This window comes from Lacerta agilis, chromosome 8 (assembly GCF_009819535.1).
Source record: "Lacerta agilis isolate rLacAgi1 chromosome 8, rLacAgi1.pri, whole genome shotgun sequence".
Classification (NCBI taxonomy): domain Eukaryota; kingdom Metazoa; phylum Chordata; class Lepidosauria; order Squamata; family Lacertidae; genus Lacerta; species Lacerta agilis.
This window is the reverse complement of record NC_046319.1, coordinates 41,495,703-41,514,945: the sequence shown is the minus strand read 5'-3', so window position 1 is coordinate 41,514,945 and position 19,243 is coordinate 41,495,703. Positions and strand designations below refer to the sequence as shown.

The following is a 19,243-nucleotide window of genomic DNA, read 5'->3' as shown; positions in this document are numbered from 1 at the left end:
CTTGAGTCCCAGTTCAGTGGTGGAAGGCAGGATATAATTTTTTTAAAAAAAACTGCATTTATTGTCATCATGTTAAAACACACATGCGACCAATCTTTACGAAAGAGCTTAAAGCAGTACACCTGTGGAGCCCAGCTCACAATGGTGCCCTAGATACGTGCTTTTAAGTTTAAAATCCTCAGGGCTGGCTCTAGACTAAAGCAGCCATCCTATACACACATGCCCAGCAGTAATAGGAGTGACATCTAAATCGATCTGCCTAGGATGCTGCTGCAGAAGAGTTGCACTTAAATCCCATTGAAATCAATGGGACTTAAATGAGTCATGACTAGCTTTGCACATTGATATCAACAGAACCTTAAGTGTGGATCCAGCCCAGTTTACTCAGACATATTTATATGTAACATCCTTCAAGAACTCAATGCTCTCAATTCAGCAGGGTTCTGCAAACTAGGTTGGCAATGTTGACAAAACTCCGCCAGAAGCGCAGGTGCCATTTGCCGGCCATTGACAAGTTCCTGCCCTTCCCTCCTCCTTTCCTCTCTGACAACCAAGTGCTAGCTGGTAAAAAGCACCAAAGCATGATGGCAACTCCCTCTCTCGACCCTTTAAAAGCCACGGGGAAGAGGGGGGGAAACCCAGCAGTGACACCACAGCTTCCTACTCCTTGAAATATCAAATGGGAAATAAATCGTATACATCCAAGTTGAGACGTGATCGGTTTTGCAAAATTTTGCAAGGTTCTTATAGTTAGAGCTAATCTAGACATTGCAACAGTCCACAGTGGAACTGGAAAGAAGTGTGAAAGTCCACCCAGTGTTTGGTTTTTCTTCCCAACTCACAAAAAAAAATCCTTTAACAGAAGTAAGAGTAAGATTTGAATATACATGGACATTTCAGAGAGGCCTTCTTAGAAAGCAGTCTTTGACATAGCTTTATAATAGCAGCAACATTTTGGAAAGTTGTCAGTGTATAACTAAAGTTGAAGATGGAAGTTTATAACAAAACCTGTTTTTCCCTAAGTTCAACATAACAGGTACTTTACAAATTACAAGGAGTTGTGCAATATTGCATCCTACAAAAAAAAAAACCCCTCATAATTATTATTTAGGGAAAGGATGTAATGAGGTGCACATGTAACATTTTCCCCCCAGGTCTCCTCCTTAGAACTAGTTTCTACAAGCAAGCACTGTACATTAAGGGAAATCTGTTTCTATACACAATGCTGCCTGGTGCAAAGGGTTAATATTCGGTCCTGATTCTCTTCGTATTTTTCCATCATATCCCGTAGGTCGTGGTCAGCCTGAAGCACCTTCGAAAAGAAACCAAACATTAGAAGTGTGTCATTCAGAAGCTGGGGGGGGGGGTGTCATTAAACATTGTATTGATGCTAACATTTAGGGTGGCTTTAAAGACTTAAGGAAGTGCAGACACCACTGCTCACTGCAGACATCAAATGAAATTTTCTCCAGCTTCCTGGAGAGTCATTCAAAAGTTTGAAAAGCCCTGCAAGGTCAGCTGAGCTGGGCTGGGCAAGGTGTGTGTGCTGGCATTAAACCCCAAAAGAGGAAGGGGTTGGCTTTAAAACTCCACATTAATATATACTTACAAGAACCGGGGAAGGAACTTTGAAGATTGTTTGTTTAATGAGCCACTCTTCATAGAGCTGGTGAATAGCTGCTAAATATTCCTATCCAAAAAAGGAGAAAATATGAGGAACCTTAGGTCTGGGAACCAATTGCAGCCCTCCAGGCATTTATATCCGGCCCTTTATTTGGCCAAGGCCATGCTCCTTACTAGTCCTGCTCTGTGCCGCCGTCCCTTCTAGGCTGGAATATCTCCCTGGAACTACAATAATCCTCTTGGATGGAGGCCGACAAATGGTGTTTGTCTGGCCGCACCCAACTTCCGTATGCAGCCTCTGGAAGGTGTCGCATGAAAGAAGGCAGCCTCCAGGCTGGAAAAAAATTCCCCCACTCATGCAGTAGACACAAAACTCTAGGACACGGGTGGGGAATCTTTTTCAGCCTGGTTAGACTCCTAGGGGCTGCATGCCAGCAATGGGTATTCCTCTCCTCATCCATTCTCCCTCCAAGCAAGTGTGGAAACCCCCCCTCCCCTGCACACTCAAAGCTGGCCACTGTACTCCATGCTCTGGTAACATCCAGACTAGTTTGTTGCAAGGTGTTCTATGTGGGGATCCCCTTGAAGACAACTCGGAAATGTCAATTGGTCCAAAATGCAGCAGCCAGAATACAGGCTGGGATTCCTTTTAGTTTACATATAAGCTCAGCTTTAAAACAGCTGCACTCATTGTTTCCAGGCCCAATTCAAGTTGCTCGCATTGGTGTTCAAAGCCCTCAACGCCTCAGGCCTCAAATATCTGAAATACCATCTCCTTCATCACAGGCATTCTTGGGTGCTACAGTCCGCAGAGGCAGCCATCTTGACAGTTCCTCCACACTCAGCAGCTTGGTGGGGACGGGTGGTGGTCCGACAGAGGGCATTCTCTACAGCAGCTCCCAAGTTGTGGAATTCCCTTCCTACAGAGGCGCATCTGGCAATTTCATCATACAGTTTTCAGCAGATGCTGAAGACGCGTTTCTTTACCCTGGCCTTTTGACACCCAGGATGTATATTTTTAGGACCCACCCTATTTTATGTGATTGTGGGTTTTCGTTATTATGTTTTCTAGACTATTTTCAATGTTGTCTTTTAATTTAATATGTTGAAGCCCAGCCTAGGCCCTTGGAGTGAAGGGTGAGATGATGATGATGATGATACACATTCACAGAGAGAGAGAGAGTTACATCCATTCCCACAGATCTCTCCCATGCAGCAATCTGGCTTGAGGAAAGCCTCTCATTTTATCCAATGGAAGTCTTTCCCCCCAAGCTTAACTGCTAAGTTGAGGGAGGGGGTGTTATGGAATCTTGTCAACATCACAGGAGCATTAGGCTTGGGGGGAAAACTTCCAGACTGATACCTCCGGCACAGAGAACGCACACCTTGCACTAAAGCTTCATTTTCTTTCCATTCTTCCACCCTGCCAAGTTCTGGTGTGGTTAGCCTTTAAAGGCTCTTTGGGTGAGTTCATTTCAAAATGCTAAAAGACTCCCTTACCATAGGAATAACCTTTTCCTCTTCCCTGCACCTTCTCTTCAGTCTCTCATAACATGTCTCAGGAGAGGTCTGTAGATAAACTGTCATTTAAAAGAAAAAGAAAAGAGTTTTGAATGGTCAGTCCTGCTCTTGAAGGCTCAGAGACAAGTTATGTTTCTGGCTTAGAGTTCAGGAAAAAACCTACACCCAACCTATCCGGTATCTTGTTTACAGATCTAGTACAGGTAACTCGCAGCTTACACACGTTTAACTTGTGCACATTCAGCTTTACACATTTGGCGATTTTTATTTATTTATTTATTTTTACAAAGGAGGCAGGCATCCAAGAAGAAAAAAAAGACTTCGGCAAACCCACCTGCCATTGAACCCAATGTATTTTGACTGAACGGGATTTTAGCTCTCTGCACTATCCCCTAGAACAGTGATGGCGAACCTGTGGCACGCGTGCCACAGCTGGCACGCAGAGCTCTCTCTGCTGGCACGCCAGGGGCGGGGAAATGGCGCCGCCGCGCTGCTCTGCTCATGCGTCCTGCCAGCGCAGGCGCAGCAGCAGACAGCAGCAATTTCCCTCCTTGGCGCCTGTGGTGTTTGGCTGCTGCTGCTGCGGAGGATTCGACGCGAGGCAACGACGACGACGAGGTAACAGCAGCGGCGGGCTGGGCCAGGGGCGGCGGGTGAGGGGGAAGCCCTCCTTTTGAGCGCTGCGAGCGGGGGGGGGGGGAGCCGCGCGGCCCCGCCGGCGATGCCATCCCTAAGTAAAATGGCAGTGCTATGTATGTTCGGGTGGAAGGAAGGATGGAAGGAGGCAAATGTGGAGCTCTTTACTCAAACATGTGCACACAGGGTTGGTGCATTGGAGGAGTAGGCGGCCACCTCCACTTCCATCCGAGCGGTGTTTGGGATGGCGCGAAGAAAAGTCTCGCTAAGACCCAAGCCGCCAAGGGGCGCGCGTCCCTGCGCAGGGGTAGGCGGAGCTGCGCCGGAGATGAGCGGCGTTTGCTTCCCGCCTCGCACTGCCGGGTGGGCTTTTATTCCCAACTGCCTTCACAGTCTGGGAGGCGCCGTTGCTGTGGTGGCGGCTCTCGCATTTCTTTAGCTACCTCCTCCGACTGCCCGAGCGCTCTCCGGTAAGGAGGAAGTCAAACTTCTCAAAGAAAGGGCAGGAGCTGCATTTGGGAAGGTTTGGGATGCAACCGCTATGGTTCCTCCCTTTGCCCAGTTTTTGCAAAACAAAAACAAAACCCCCACACATAATAAATAAAAAACCCACTGGCCCTTTCCTGCGTTCCGTTTTCTGGGAACGGTCCGTCTCCTCCCTCTGCAAAGTTGTATGCAGATGCGGAGAGGAGGGCGGCGAATAACACCGGAGTTCATGCAGGGAGAACTAACTCTCAAAAGTCTTTCTCTCTATCTTCTCTTCCCTTCCTCCCCCTCCCCCCTGCTCTACTTCCTTAAAGGTAAATTACATGCATCAAGGCAGCTTCGCCTGTATCACATTCCGCAGATTGATTGCTTATGTATTTACACACACCCGCACAGTCATGGGCGAAATTTTATTCAGTGTACCCAAAATAAAATAACTCTTTGAACCTGCTGCCCATAACCTTCTATCGATCTGGCTATGAATAATAGGTTGAGAAAGATTCAAAGAACAAATGAAGGGTTGTACTGGTATGTATATTATTTCCTCAGAGCAACCCCAGTGAAATAAGTGAACTTAAGGCCATTTAATTGCAGTGTTGGCACTTTGAAATAAAAAAGTTGGTTTTCCGCTGCAGTTTGGGCACTCGGGCTCAAAAAGGTTCGCCATCACTGCCCTAGAACATAACCCCAGCGCAAGTTTAGAGTCACCTGTATTATTATTTATTAACTTATATATCACTCAATGTCTAAATAGGCTTTTCAGTGGTTTACAAATCTGGAGAACGTCAAGAATACAGATGCTTCGAAAGCAGTTTACAAGTACTGTAGCATTAAACTATATTTTAAACAAACACAAACAGAGTAAGATCAATATGTAAAATGTCAGAATGCTTCTCACAGGGCAGCTGGGGAGGGAAGGGAGAGTTCACCTGGATCAGGCACTAATGTCTTCTTCCCCCTCCCTCCCTCCCTCCCTCTCCCCCCCCCCCCCCAGGGATCCTGGTGGGATGAGAGGAAGGTCCAGGTGGAGGAGGCTTAGAGGTGGCCTTTACCTGTGCCCTTCTCTCGCTCTAAGAATCCTTCCCACAGGGCGGTTGGTGGCAGAAGGTAAGCCTAAAATGCTACCACATCTGGCCAGCTCAACTAGCAACCTAGAGGTAAAGAAAGCAATGGGAGGGGGGGTCTACCAAAGCATATGCACTTTACCTATCAGATCAACTGAAACATCCATGTTCTTTATGATCCACTCAAACCATTCTGTCAATACCGCATAATCCACCTCCGGCATTCTCCCACTGTAAATAAGAAACACATAATATGGATATATCTGAGGAAGTGTACAGAGCTGTGCAACTTAAATAAAAAATATTTTCCAAGAGAGCTTTCTCTGCTATACAACAGATGGTGCAATCCTGAGGCAACACACACACACACACAAAATTTGCATCTGTCTCCTTGGAAACCCTCACTGTAAACCAGCAATGACTTCTAACCAAATCACAAATGAGCCAAAATATTTCTATACTGTACAAGCTGACTGGTGTATCAAACACATTCACTGGATTGATTTCAAACAGGTCTGAAAACAATATTATCTGCAACTATACACAATTTGTGTTTAAAAATCCACAAATGGGGGTGGTGTTGAGGAATTTTAGGGTTTTTATCCTCTTCAGTTTAAGTCATCCTCTATCCCTTTCAAAAGCCAACCAAGCATTTTCACTGTTTATTTCATTTCATAAAACATATTTATCATTCGATAGTTTTTTTTAAAAAAAAACCAGACAAACAAAGAGGTTTACAAAAAGGGTAAAACAACAAAATTATCAGTAAAAACAGCTATACCAAACAATAATTAAAATAAGTGATAAGCTAAACACAGATTAAAACACATCAATATTCTACGCATCTAGGTAGCCTTGTCTAAACAAAAATGTTTTTAGCTGGTGCCAAATCTGATGTCAATAGGCAGGGAGTTTCAAAGGGTGGGTTCTGCCACGTGAAAAGGTTAAGTTCTTACAAATGCAGAACAAGTATTCCATGGCACCTGCAACACTGCCAGTTCCACAGATCAAAGGAAGCCAAGTGGGCATATATGGGGTAAAGCAACCTCTCAGGTAAGTTGGTCCCAAGCTGTTAAGGGCTTGACCTTGCCCTGCTAGCAAACTAGGCACCAGTGCAGGTCTCTGAGCACAGGTACTGAGAGGGTTTCACTCCTGTCAGCTATCGTACTGCAGCATTCTGCATTACCTGCAGCTTCTGAATCAAGCATAAAGGAAGATTAGAACACATTAGGTTTTCTGCATTGCAGCCTGATGCACTGAATCCAACAAATCCATTACTTCTTTCCTGAAGTTAAACACACACAAGCTAAACAGGCCATTCCTCAGTTCAAGACCATTTTGCTGCCTGAGGCAGACAAGATAGCACAAACTCTCTCCCCATCCCCTTAAAATCAATGTTCACAAGCCAAAGGGACAGGTAGTTAAATCTTTCTGATGATAGGAGAGCACATCCACTGCACCCAAGGGCAGTAGGCTAGTTTATGAGGTACAACAAAGCCTGTGTGGCATTCACAACATTGTTCTCCGACATCTTACGGTTGTTGCCTGCCCCTTGGCAACTGCTACCTGAGGCAGCTGCATTGCTTTGCCTAACAGTAGAGCAAGCCCTGCCAACTCTCTTAAGGCAATTTTGAAAACAGTAATAATATGTGCAGGCTCTAAGCTCACACAAGATTGTCAGCAGGCTTGCGTGTTCTGCCCAATATATAAAAAGCAATGCAAATGAATGTTTTAACATGCAAACGAAATAGCAAGTGTTATTCCCCCACCCCCACCCCACAACAGACCGTGGACGAACACCAAACTTTTCCGATTTATTTTTGCATAATAAAACCAGCACGTTTCAGAAAATCGGCAAAGAGACTATGTAGCACAGATGCCACCTTGTGGATTAACAGGCAGGTGCCTTTACCCCTTCCAAAGAAATGCATTCAATTCTGGGGTCTTTTCAAGCAGGAATAGAAATTCCTGTTCAGCACAGAGTCTCACATGATAGTGTGGCAGCAGGAGCAGCTAGCATGCACATTTTGGCACAAGGAACTGACACAAATTTGCATGTCATTTGCAGCCACTGTGGGCGGCAGGCTCCAACTGAGAAGCACATGTTCTTGCATCGGGGTACCCTTATTCAGAATACACTAGTGGGACCTGCAACAAAATGCTGCAGCGTGGAGTGCTTCCTTTCTAAGGCTTCTAGCCAATCATGCCTTCCTCCATTTTACTCAATTCCCCCCATCCTGTTTTCTGATTCCCCACCCCACCCCCAATAGTCATTCAGTAGCCACTGAAACTATTGAGCTCTCATTGGGCTGGGGAGCAGGGGGGGGGGAGAAATTATGCCCTAAAGGATTTTTCTGAAAAAGTTTTGGTATGAACCTCTGCAAACCTTGCCATTTCCCTGAAGCTGCCACAGCCTTCTCCACATAGGTGGGTGGTATCATTTTGGCTGCATGAAGCCACAGCAATCATGCCTGAACATCAGAAATATTCAGAATCTATTTTGTACATGACATTAATCTTGAATATCAAGAACATAAAAAGGAGCAGGCTTCCACCTTAACCTTTAATTGGCATCTGCATCAGCAAATAAAGAACACACCATGCTGGATCGAAGTGGTTAACACAATACAGCAAAATTTCAGATATCCAATGCAAGAGAATAAGCTAAAAGCATGGTTCTAACATTTCAAAATGTAAACACAAGCCAAGATTTTTTTTATTTAAAAAAAAAATGGGTACTGTACCTTCGGTAAAGGTTTTCTACAAAAATGTATTTGGCGCTGTGGATTGACCTCTCCATCATTCTAATGGGTGAAATCTGCAAATTGAGAGATTTCAAGAGTCATTTAGCCGTTTCCTTCCCCCTGTCGCAAGGGAGGGCATCCACACAGTATTGATACAGAAACTGTAACAGGAAACGGATTACGAAAGCCATTATAAAATACTATTGGGGGGGGGGGAAGTGTCATAGATTCATGAAAAACAGCTTTATCAGGAACAAGATCAAGAAGCATGCTATAACTATTTAAAACCAGCCAATACTTCTATTTTTTAACTGACTTGGTACCTAGGAACTTTAAGGACCTCCTTCCATATATTTCTTCCTACATGATATCATATGAGATCTTGTTCCAAATGCCACAAGGCATTACCAGGAGCAGGGCCTTTTTATTGGTGGCACCCACCTTACGGAATGCCGTTCCAAAGGAGATCAGCCAGGCCCCCCAAAAATGGGGATTTAGAACAATATGTTTGTTTGGATTTCTGTCCTTCCTGACCAATTTCTGACCTTAGCACAGTAGGCTGCATTCCAGCCAGGCAAAAACCAGGTGTTTTTACACTCCTACGCATCATTCCATCCAGGCAAGCAAGAACCGTTTCCACCAGTTCAAGGACACATTCCAGCCAGGCAAAAGCTCTCAAGGAAGGCACAGAGCAGGACCAGCAAGAGGCAAAGCAAGAGGTCTTGAGATCCGCATTCAGTCCCAGAGCCCAAAGGTTTCCCACTCCTGGTCTAGTGTTAAAAGAAACAAATGTAGTTCCAAAACCTACCATTGGCTTTATATGCTGGTCCAACATAGTCAGCTGCACGTAAGTCTGTAACGTTATCCCCCAGCGGGATGCGTCTTGGTACATTAAGCCCTGAAAGAAGGAGAAGCGGCATTTCTTTCCTCACTATTTTTATTGCATTTTCATAGTTATTAGAATAATGTCTGGCGGCATTATCACAAAATAAAGTGACAGAAAATAAAGCTTGGAGATATATATACATATTGCCTTGGAAATTATTATTTCAGTGATTTACAAGTAAACTCCGTTTCTGGATAGATCTATTTCTTGCGATTCCTTTGCTCTCTTACAGTCCGTAAAATAAAAGAGTTCTTTGTTTATTATTTATTCATTAAATTTATATTCCAGGCCTCCCTCCCAAAGGAGCTCAGGAGGCAGGGCAGAATAGCAACCATCTTGATCCATCCATAACAATGCAATACGGGAAGAGCTCTTGAAGATTCCCAATGAGGCATGTCTGATTGTAATGAGCTCCAAGTCATAGGAATATAGGAAGCTGCTGTATACAGAGTGAGACGACTGGTCCATCAAGTTCAGTATTGTCAGCTGCTATTGGCCCTTCAGGATTTCAGACAGGGTCTCTCCAACTCCTTTCTGGAGATTCTCAGGACTGAACCTGAGACTTTGTGCATGCAAAGCAGGGTTTTTTTTCCCCAGATAACCAAGTAGGGCAACCTTAGGCACATATGGCATATCATACTCCATAATACCTTTTATGATCTCCTTGTCAAATGGATTATATTTACTAGCAGCTCCAGGAGATGAAGCAATGGCACGGTCATTTTGTTTAGTTGGGCAACAAGGGATAAAAAAAATCCTTCCAGTAGCACCTTAGAGACCAACTAAGTTTGTTCTTGGTATGAGCTTTTGTGTGCATGCACACTTCTTCAGTATCTGAAGAAGTGTGCATGCACATGAAAGCTCCTACCAAGAACAAACTTAGTTGGTCTCTGAGGTGCTACTGGAAGGATTTTTTTTATTTTTTATTTTGTTTTGACTATGGCAGACCAACATGGCTACCTACCTGTAACTGGAATTAAGGGATGTTATTTATTCAAAATTTTCATTCCTAAACCAAGTAGCTGAGGCAGCAGCATTATGAGAGCAGGATCACAGCTGCACTTTATTTTTGTTTCAAATCACCACTGTAATCCACATTATGTTCAAACAACAGAACTATGTCTACAAAACAACAGTAACTCATTATTTTGGTATTATCATTACTATTAGATAACTTACCAGAGGGTTATGACCACGAACGTCCCTCCATTTAGATACTGGTTCAGTCAACACCTAAGTATGAAAAAAAAGAATAATAAAAAAATTGGTTCTTGCTTAATTTGTTAATAGCTCTGGCTCTTTCTTTTGTGATGCTGCCTTCAGTTTTAGCTGGTTTGGGTGACTTGCTTTAATAATGGGAGCATTTTTCGCAGGGGTTGTACTTGATCTCATGCTTTGAGTGACAGGCACTGTATCACTGAGCTACAGCCTTTCCCCCAAATTCCTAATTCAATCACAGAGTTGGCAAGGTCATTGTAGGCTATTTAATCCAACTGCCTGCTTGATGCTGGAAATCCAGGGGCTATTCAGTCTGAAGTGAACCCACTGCTGGGTAACTGGTTCCATTCTCAAACAGCTGTTACCATCACAAAGCTTCAATCAAAAATCTAACCTCCTGTAACCTACGCTCATTATATCTAGTCCTCTCATTTCAGACAGTCTCTTCCCTCTTTAATTCAGCAGCCCTTCCAGGGGCTGTACTTTCTGGAGATTGGGGTGAGTCACTGTTGGTGTTCCCCCATGGTTCAGATGCCTGGCTTGGATGCACCAGGAGCCATGCATTTAGTACTGGTGGAACTCCCTTCTGGTGAACTTCTGGCACCTCCTGAAGACATTTTTATTCCAGCAGACATTGTAATTAATGTTTGACTTTATGGTTTTAATGGATTGTATTTTTTTGTATCGTATCTTGTAATCCACTTAGAGGCTATTGTAGAAGCAGCATATAAATGGTTCAAATAAACAAAAAAAAAACTGAAGAGTACTGTCATGTCCCAGCTTCAGTCTTCTCTTCTCCAAGCTACACACAGCCACTTAAGGGCTGCTTCTGCAAGACACTCAACAATTAAAGCATAATTCAGATGTGATAAGAGATCCTGTGTTTGCACTCCATTTGCAGCAGATTATGGATGTTTGGGGGGGGTGTACCCCTGTGTTAGGTGACAACTAGCAAGCCTATTTCACTTGCTAGCCTAGAGGCTGCGTCGGTGCAGAGGAAGGCAATTTTAGTCCCTGCTCTGTGTAGCTTTCCAGGAAAACCAGTTCCCATCTACTGGCAATCACCAACATTTTATTTATTTATGAATGAATGAATGAATGAATGAATGCAAAGAAATTTAAGGGATAAATCTGAAACCAAATCCTAAGCATGCTTAACTCAAAGAAACTTATCAGGGCTTCCTTCTTGGGTCATACATACCATAAAGTACAATGTTTGCCCCTAAAGAATCCTGGGGATTGTAGTTTACCTCTCACAGAGCAACAATTCCCAGCACTTTTAAATGACAATTCCCAGGATTCTTTGAAGCAAGCCATCTGCTTTCGATGTTCTTCAAATGCATGGTGCAGATGCGACCTAAGATCAAACGTCATCAGAAAACTTGTGTGAAATCTCAAAAAGCATCACCTCAATGCTGGTATTTTTGGCAAAATAATCCAGGCATGTTGTCTTCCCGCTTGCAATATTCCCCTCGATGCAGATCTAGTAGGAGAAGGGGGGGGGACACAATACACGATACTAAATGTCAGCAAACAAAAGACTTGCAAACAGAAGTGCTGCTCAAAACTTTGTGGAGGAAAAGCCGAGAAATGCATTCCTCCCCTAAGGAGAATGTGAACAATGGTGCAAAAGTAAACTTCTCACCTCTGAGAATTCTACACTTTCTGTGAAACTCGAAAAATTAGAATATCGAGGAAAGGTTCATTTCTTTCAGTAATTCAACTTAAAAGGTGAAACTAATATGTGAGATAGACTCATGACATGCAAAGCGAGATATGTCAAGCCTTTATTTGTTTTAATTGTGATGATTATGGCGTACAGCTGATGAGAACCCCAAATTAACAATTTCAACTTTGGGGTTTTCATCAGCTGCATGCCATAATCATCACAATTATAACAAACAAAGGCTTGACATATCTCACTTTGCATGTCATGAGTCTATCTCATATATTAAACTCCAGTAGCTGATGAAAACAATTGCTTACATAAATGGACTTTTCCACGATATTCTAATTTTTCGAGTTTCACCTGTACATACCTTGGCATCCACAAGTTACTTTTTTAGAGTTAAAAAAGACTAACAAGTCACTTCCGTGTTTTTGCTTTAACTTCTCTCCTCTTCTGAATGTATATTTCACAAGTGTTTTACAGCTGCACGTGTTGCAAATGGAAAATGCACTGTTTGGTTTTCTGAAGGCCATGATGAGCAAGGGAGAGCAATCTTAATCCCTGATCCACTGCACTGGAGTGGGGCTTAGGATGTGGAAGAGATTTCTCTGCACCCAATGATATTGTGGATAGGGTAGAAGCTACCACCAGCAGAAACTTTGCTGCCAGTAACCAGCATGGCTCCTTGAAATGGGGTGTTTCAGAGTCAGAGAGAGAGGCAAGACCTGGGCAGACCAAGGAGCCACTGCATCCTAAAAACCAATTCAGCCACCAGCACTGGACCTAATCCCAGGTCATTCTGCTGTGCCATCTTGGAACTAGAGCAGTGAAAATCAGCAATTTTGCTCTCCCACACCAGGCTCGCAATCCTGCAATCTTTTGCACATGTACAGTACTGTTTGTTTCACAAGGATTTTTTTTTTTACACTGAAGTCTGTGGTAAAAGGATAGTTGAGTATTTTGTATGTTCTTCCATAATGCATCAAATATAATATAGGAAGGGATGCGGTCAATAGGTAGGGTCTGAGTCCCAGTTCAGGGCCTGCACTGAGTGCCTAACACAAGCCACGCTCTCTCACCACCTCTGTCACCCCAGCTGTAAAATGGAGATAACTATACTATCCCACTTTATACTTGATTTTTAGTGTGCATTCATACATGTGGAGCAATTAAACCTTTTCAAAACACTCCCATAACATATCAGACAGCTGCTGCCTCTACTGTCTTTTCAGCACCTGTTGAAGACTTTCAACAAATCTTCCAAGAAGTCCCCTAGGTGGAGATTTTTATCCCAACCAGTATCTGTATTGTTAAGAGTTTGTATACCTGCAATTGTTTTTATATGTTTTTTATTGTATTGTGGAATCACTTCTGAGATGCTTCAGAGGAAGTGATTTGGGTTTTTTAAAAAATAAATAAATTAGTTTTTGAATTATTATAGAAACACGGAGAAAAACGATAACAAAAACTCAATAATATATCCAGCTAAAGGCACAGCATACAAACCTATGTTAAATAATTACACCCTACTTAAAATGACAACATCTGTATTTCTCTAGGCACGCCTGCGGAGAGATACCTGTAAATCTGAAACTAAACTATCTGAAATAAAATCTCACCATACTGAGTAGAAATGATCAGGATATTTCTTTCCCCTAGAGAGTCGTAACTTATGTGTTATTTTTTCCTGCAATAACTAAATTCCAGAGATTTTTATACCATAAGGATATATAGTAGTCAGATTTTTTAAAACGATTTCCACTGTTGTGCTATAGAGATCCGGGCAGCTGCCAGCATCTATTTCAAAAGTTCCTTTTGGCGAAATGCCTTCATAGTATTTGTCCAGTCATTTAATAAGAATTAATCAACAACAACAACAACAACAGAGTACAATTATTTCCATCCCTTATGACTGAAGGTATTAAAAGCTAAACTAGTACTTCTGTATTCAAGTGTGTCTTTCTACGCATTTTACAACTACTGTATCTCAAATATCAATAACATTGCCTTTATTGGGGGGAATGGGAAGCCTCATACTGTACTTACAACTGTCTTCTTCCGTCCTCCATTTTCCATGTGTTTATCTAAAGAACAAACAAACTACTAGTTAGAAAATTAACCTTGACAATAAGGCCACATACACACCATACATTTAAAGGGCTATCATACCACTTTTAACAGTATGGCTTCCCCCAAAGAATCACGGGAACTGTAGCTTCTTAAGGTTCCTGGGAGTTGCCGTGAAACCCCCTATTCTGGTCAGAGAGCTAAAATTAATTGAGTTCTCTGGGAAGAGGGAATGATACACCACTCTGTGAATTGTAGCTCTGTGAGGGGAAATAGGGATCTCCCAACAAAGCTCAGCTCACTTAACAAACGACAGTTCCCAGAATTCTTTGGGGGAAGCCATGACTGTTTAAAATAGCATCGTAGTGACTTCCTGTTTGGTGCCGGTTGATGGCGGACGGGAGCTGAACAGCTCCGGCTCTCCGAGGGGTTCTAGGGGCTTCCTTGCCTGCGCCAAGGGCCCCTTAAAGCCACGGGAAGAGCGTCCCGTGGACCGTGGTCTCGTGGGTCCCAGACGTGCCGTCTCTGCTCTTGATTGACCCTCGTAAGGGGGGGAAATCAAGTGAGCGGAGCTCCGACACGGGACTGAAGAGACGGATGCCCCCCCCCCGGAGATCAAAGCAGCGATTTCGCCAGACTCGAGCACCAAGCATTTCCTGTCAATTTAAAGAAAAAAAGAAAAAATCCTGGCTGCAGTAAGTACGGAATTAATTGGATTACAATTTAACAATTGGCAACCGGGAGGGATGTCAAAAGGAAGCCCGTCCCTTCCCTTTGTTGTGCAGAGAAGATAACTAAGTCTTAAGAAGCTGCAGCTGCATTGCTAATTACAATGTTGCTTTGAAGTACTGTGATAGTTGAGACGGATTAAGTCCCTGCGAGGGGATTGAAGACTATGGAAATATCTCTTTTGTGACTTCTGGGTCTTTCTTGGCACTCTGCCTCAGGGGAAAATGGCGCTGAGAAACTAGCAGTCGAGGATGGAAAATTACTGACACTTGATACCCTTTACCTCCTTCGACCATGCTCGCTTTCGTTTTCAAACTGGTTTTAGATCCGGGCACCACCCAGGAACAAAAGACAATTCTTTTAAATCTTGAATTGATGAATCAGAAAATGGATTGGATAAGATTGAACCTCAAAGAAATGTTTTATGGATCAAGAGAAAACAGTCAGCTTTGGGAGGACTTTGATAAACTGGAAGTAAACTTCGCCAGGGAACTGCAGGGAATAATGGAGATTTGCAACAAAGAGACTGTGCAACCCCAAGGAGACGGAAAGCCCGGGTGGAGTGAGAGACACAGGGCTGATACTTTGGCTGAAAGAAAGGTGAGAAGATTTTTAAAGGCACAAGCGGAAGATAATGTGGACTATGAAGTGGAATTGCTGGAAGATGAGAGTTGGTGTTCCCCGAAGCTCCCAGGGGGGAAGTTTATGAACTATGAGCTGGCACTAAATAAAAATGATGGAGGGAGATGCAAAGACGACTGGTGGGTGAGCCTGGGAGGGTTCAGGAAAATGGTTAGAAGGGGGATAGGGTGAAAATGTTAGAAGTATAAACAGGATGGATTTATGGTACCCTGAAGACAGCGTGTTAAGACTTTATGATTTTGAACTAGTGGAGAGATATGTGTTTGTTTATCAGCAGCAGTTTAAACAAGGAAAACTTAAGATTTGATTTAAGAATTATTATGTTATATTATAAGATGTTAAGTTTTAATGATTTTGAACTATAGAAATGATATCTGAAGGATTTTTAAGATAAAGAAATTTATTGGAATATTTAAACAATAGTGGAGGTGGATAATGGATTTTAAAGTTAAAAATGGATGTTATCAAAGTATATTAGTAATGAAGGCAAAGGAGAGAAAACGGGGGAAGTCTTTTATAGAAGATCTGGAATAAGAATTCCTTTTATTTGCAAAAAGTAAAGGGAGGTAGATGTTTTGATATAGATGTTGTATGTTTAGGTTTGTTAAAAAATTGTATGTTGCATTTGTGTATTTGTGTATTGTTTTTCTGTTTGTTTATATGGAAAATCAATAAAATCTTATTTAAAAAAAAAATAGCATCGTAGTGCTTTAAATGTTTAGTGTAGATGAGGTGCATCTCTCTCAGCTTAACCTAACTGACAGGGTTGTAAGAACAAAATGCAAAAAAAGAATCATATACACCTTGAGCTCATTGGATGAAAGAGTCAGGACAAAAATGTAATAAACAAGACAATTAAAATCATTCATTCTATTACCGAGAGTGCCATTGCACACGGAACCAATGCAGCACCATGCAGTAGCCTTGGTTTGCAGTAGTATGTACAAAATATGGGGGGGCACATCCTAAACGCAGGAACATCTAGAACAATTAAGTGGGGGCTGAGTATGCTCAAAGGCCACAGAAAGCTAACAGTTGGGGAGTAGAAACAAATAACTAGATGGGAATGAAGTATCTTCAACAGAAGCATTCCACACTGCAACATTTTGCTGAAGGTCCCACTTGAAACAGTTCATTCAGCTTATGTTATGCATTGCCATGCTAGAAGTAGTGAGCAGCCAGTATGTCTCACTGGTCAGAAAACATCACATATAAGGACTTAGGTCTTTCAATTCAGGTCTTTTGTGCAAGGAGAAAAGCAGGTATGGTCTGCTGCAAGAGCTCTTGTGCCAATGCAATGCTGCTAGGAGTGCAGGCGCAACACATTCAGCTGCACAGTGCAAGGCCCTCCACATATCAGGTGTTGAGAGACACAGCTTGCAGCACAGGAAGGATGTGGTAGAGGCAACACTATGTATACTGCTAACAACAGGAAAAAGACTCACATCATAGAAGAAGAACACTACCACAAGGCATTATCGATGTCACAGACTAAAGCAAAGTCAAGTTGCTAAACAATAGATTATTCAAACACAGAGAGAGAGGTGAACACTCTTGATGGCTAAATAAAACCTCTATGTTCCAAAGCAAAATGCCTCCAAACACTACTTGCTGGTGAATGGCTGTGAGAGAGGGTTATTTGCCCATGTTTGTGGGCTTCGAGGAGGTATCTGGTGGGCCACTTTGAGGAACAAGATTCTTCACTAGGAATACAGGCCTTTGGGGTGATTTAGCAGAGCTCTTCCTAACACACACAGAACAGTCCTTTGTCAGAGCTGCATCTCCACTGTTTAACTTTCCATTTACAGGGAGATAGCAGGGGGCAGGGACAATAATTCAGGCCTAGTTATTTTCCATGTGCATTCTCTGGTGATGAGAGGCCCATGAGAGGACTGTACTGCAGGCCTAATTACAGCAGAAAGATAAATGAGCACCACTTGTCATGGAGCTCAACCATGCTCCCCAGGAGCTGTGGCTAAACCCACATTCCTAAGTGTGAAAATGGGTTGAAATTTCTGAAACACCGCCAGGAAAAAGTATCAGCACAGTCAGAACACTACAGTTCCCAAGGTCCTGGTTGGGGAAAGTCGAGTGCTGGCATAGCAACAACTTTTGGGACCTTCTCATACATGTCAAAGCCAGAATATTCACAAAAGCCAGTACTGTTCTGTGCAATCCTCCTGTGTCAATCTTAAGGGGACAAAATTAGCTTGAGTAATCTGCTTAAGAGCAGATGCCAGAGAGGACAGTGAAGAAGGGCTGGTCTTCACAAAAGCAAATTCCAGAGCAGGTTTACAGCCAAGGAATGAGGGAGGCCTCCAGCAGCACTCCACTCCAGAAGCTACAGTAGCAGGCTTAGATATGAGAGATAAATTTACCTGCTGATAAATGGTTTAGTGGGCTCCATCCCCTATTACTAACATGTGCCTTAAAATACTGTAATGTGTGTAAATAGTCCAATAGATAGATTGGAATCAAGCATAACTATATATCTCCTCTCTGCCTGTTCTCTGCCCCTCCATCTACCGGTATATAAGGTGCTAATGGGGAGAGAAGGCAGATATTTTGGAAAACTGCTTCCAAAGATGTACCGGTATGCCAATCTCCTAATGATGTCTACCCATTTTCCTCCATTTCACCCTACATCCTCCATGGGGGGAAATGGGTAGTGAATACTTTCCTGCAGAAATCTATAACAGGGCAGTATTAAGTAAGAGTGCTTCAAATACTTTATCAGAAGCATCTCACGATGCAATAATTTGTTGCACATCCAACTTGTGAATAAGAATAATTATCCATTCAGCAGATACCTATATCTGTGTATATTACTTTTCTTTCTTTCTTTTGACCAAAGGATTTTAGTTATTACATTTGTGCATCATGACCCGAGTAGTTTATAAAGAAGCTTCCTCATTTTTTTCAAGTCACCATCATTTATATGCACAGCCAGAATAGAAACTAAAATGGTATAACCACTGTGTTTTTTTATCTGTACAAAGGGAAGTTGAGAAATATCACTAACTTCTATCTCTCTATATATAACAGAATTTGTATCCTGCTTAATTGTAAATAAATCCTCTAAGGAGTGTGTGTATGCATAACCCAGGTCCTTGACTCATTTTGAGTCTGTGTGTTATTAATACTTCACACATAACACACGGAGGGAGAAACTGCAAGTATTCGAAGAAGCAGAACCAAAGATAACCATTACACATTACTGCAGAATCAGAAATAAAACTCATTTGAATTCAACAGAGCTTCTTCCCAGCTTTACATACAGGTTGTGGCATGTATCTACAATAGCCCAGGCACCAATTCAAATCCACGTGCTAAAACATTATAACAGCACGATCCTAAAAGTGTGCACTCGCTCACTGTGCTTAGTAACTACTTGAGCGCACAAGAACCACAGACTCTGTTTTGCATCTTCCAAACCAACAAAGGAAGGTTTCTGATGGAAAAAGACCAGCGTCATCGGATTTTAAATTTTTTTTTGGGGGGGGGGGTTTTAAGAATATTGATTAGGCATGCAGGGGACCAAATTAGGAGGATGGAGCAGACCTACAGGAAGCGTCTCGAGAAGATCCAGTCATGCACCGGGAGCGGCGATCTCTTTGCAGAAGCGGCTCAGGCTTTGCGGGCCTGCCCTTCCAGCTGCAAAAGCCGCAGGCGGGCCGAATCCCTCGCGCGCACCGGGAACCCAGAAGGGGCGGGCGGCAGAGCGATTGCAACAACCACATCGCCCATGTCCGGAGGCAGCTCTCTCGCAGGATGATGCTAGCTGTGCAAAGCCAAGCTATGCGGCGCCCGCTTCCTTCCGCCTCTCTTGCCGCTACAGACCGTCTACTTCCTGTGCAAGACCGTGGTGCCTCCGCCTGCTCCTGGCGGCAAGCGAAGCATTTGCAAAGCGGGAATCTTAAAGGCGCGGCAGGGCTTGTTCACCATCGCGATCTAAGCT

At 43.1% G+C, this 19,243-nt stretch overlaps 1 protein-coding gene across 2 annotated transcripts; it reads right to left on the bottom strand.

The window, feature by feature from the left end:
- Positions 1-1,148: 1,148 nt before the first annotated feature.
- On the bottom strand, positions 1,149-19,099 carry TK2 (thymidine kinase 2). 2 transcript variants are annotated; one of them, XM_033157152.1, is made up of 10 exons: positions 18,851-19,093; positions 13,894-13,931; positions 11,587-11,661; positions 10,140-10,193; positions 8,883-8,972; positions 8,075-8,148; positions 5,473-5,561; positions 3,124-3,203; positions 1,610-1,690; positions 1,149-1,312 (listed from the first exon to the last, which is right to left on the bottom strand). In XM_033157152.1, the coding sequence occupies exons 1-10, from the start codon at positions 19,023-19,025 to the stop codon at positions 1,214-1,216; spliced, it is 855 nt and encodes a 284-aa protein (XP_033013043.1). In that variant the 5' UTR covers positions 19,026-19,093; the 3' UTR covers positions 1,149-1,213. The 2 variants fall into 2 exon arrangements, with proteins under 2 accessions (XP_033013043.1, XP_033013044.1); XM_033157153.1 differs by lacking the exon at positions 1,610-1,690 and having other exon boundaries at positions 18,851-19,099.
- Between the last annotated feature and the right edge of the window lie 144 nt (positions 19,100-19,243).

Coding starts and splice junctions, on each gene's coding strand:
- TK2 (XM_033157152.1), bottom strand. CDS start 19,025: ATGTGGTTGTTGCAATCGCTCTGCCGCCCGCCCCTTCTGGGTTCCCGG. Junction 10,194..11,586: donor CCAAAAATACCAGCATTGAG/GTGATGCTTTTT, acceptor TTTCATACTTAG/GTGTTGACTGAACCAGTATC. Junction 8,973..10,139: donor TTCGTGGTCATAACCCTCTG/GTAAGTTATCTA, acceptor TCCTTCTTTCAG/GGCTTAATGTACCAAGACGC.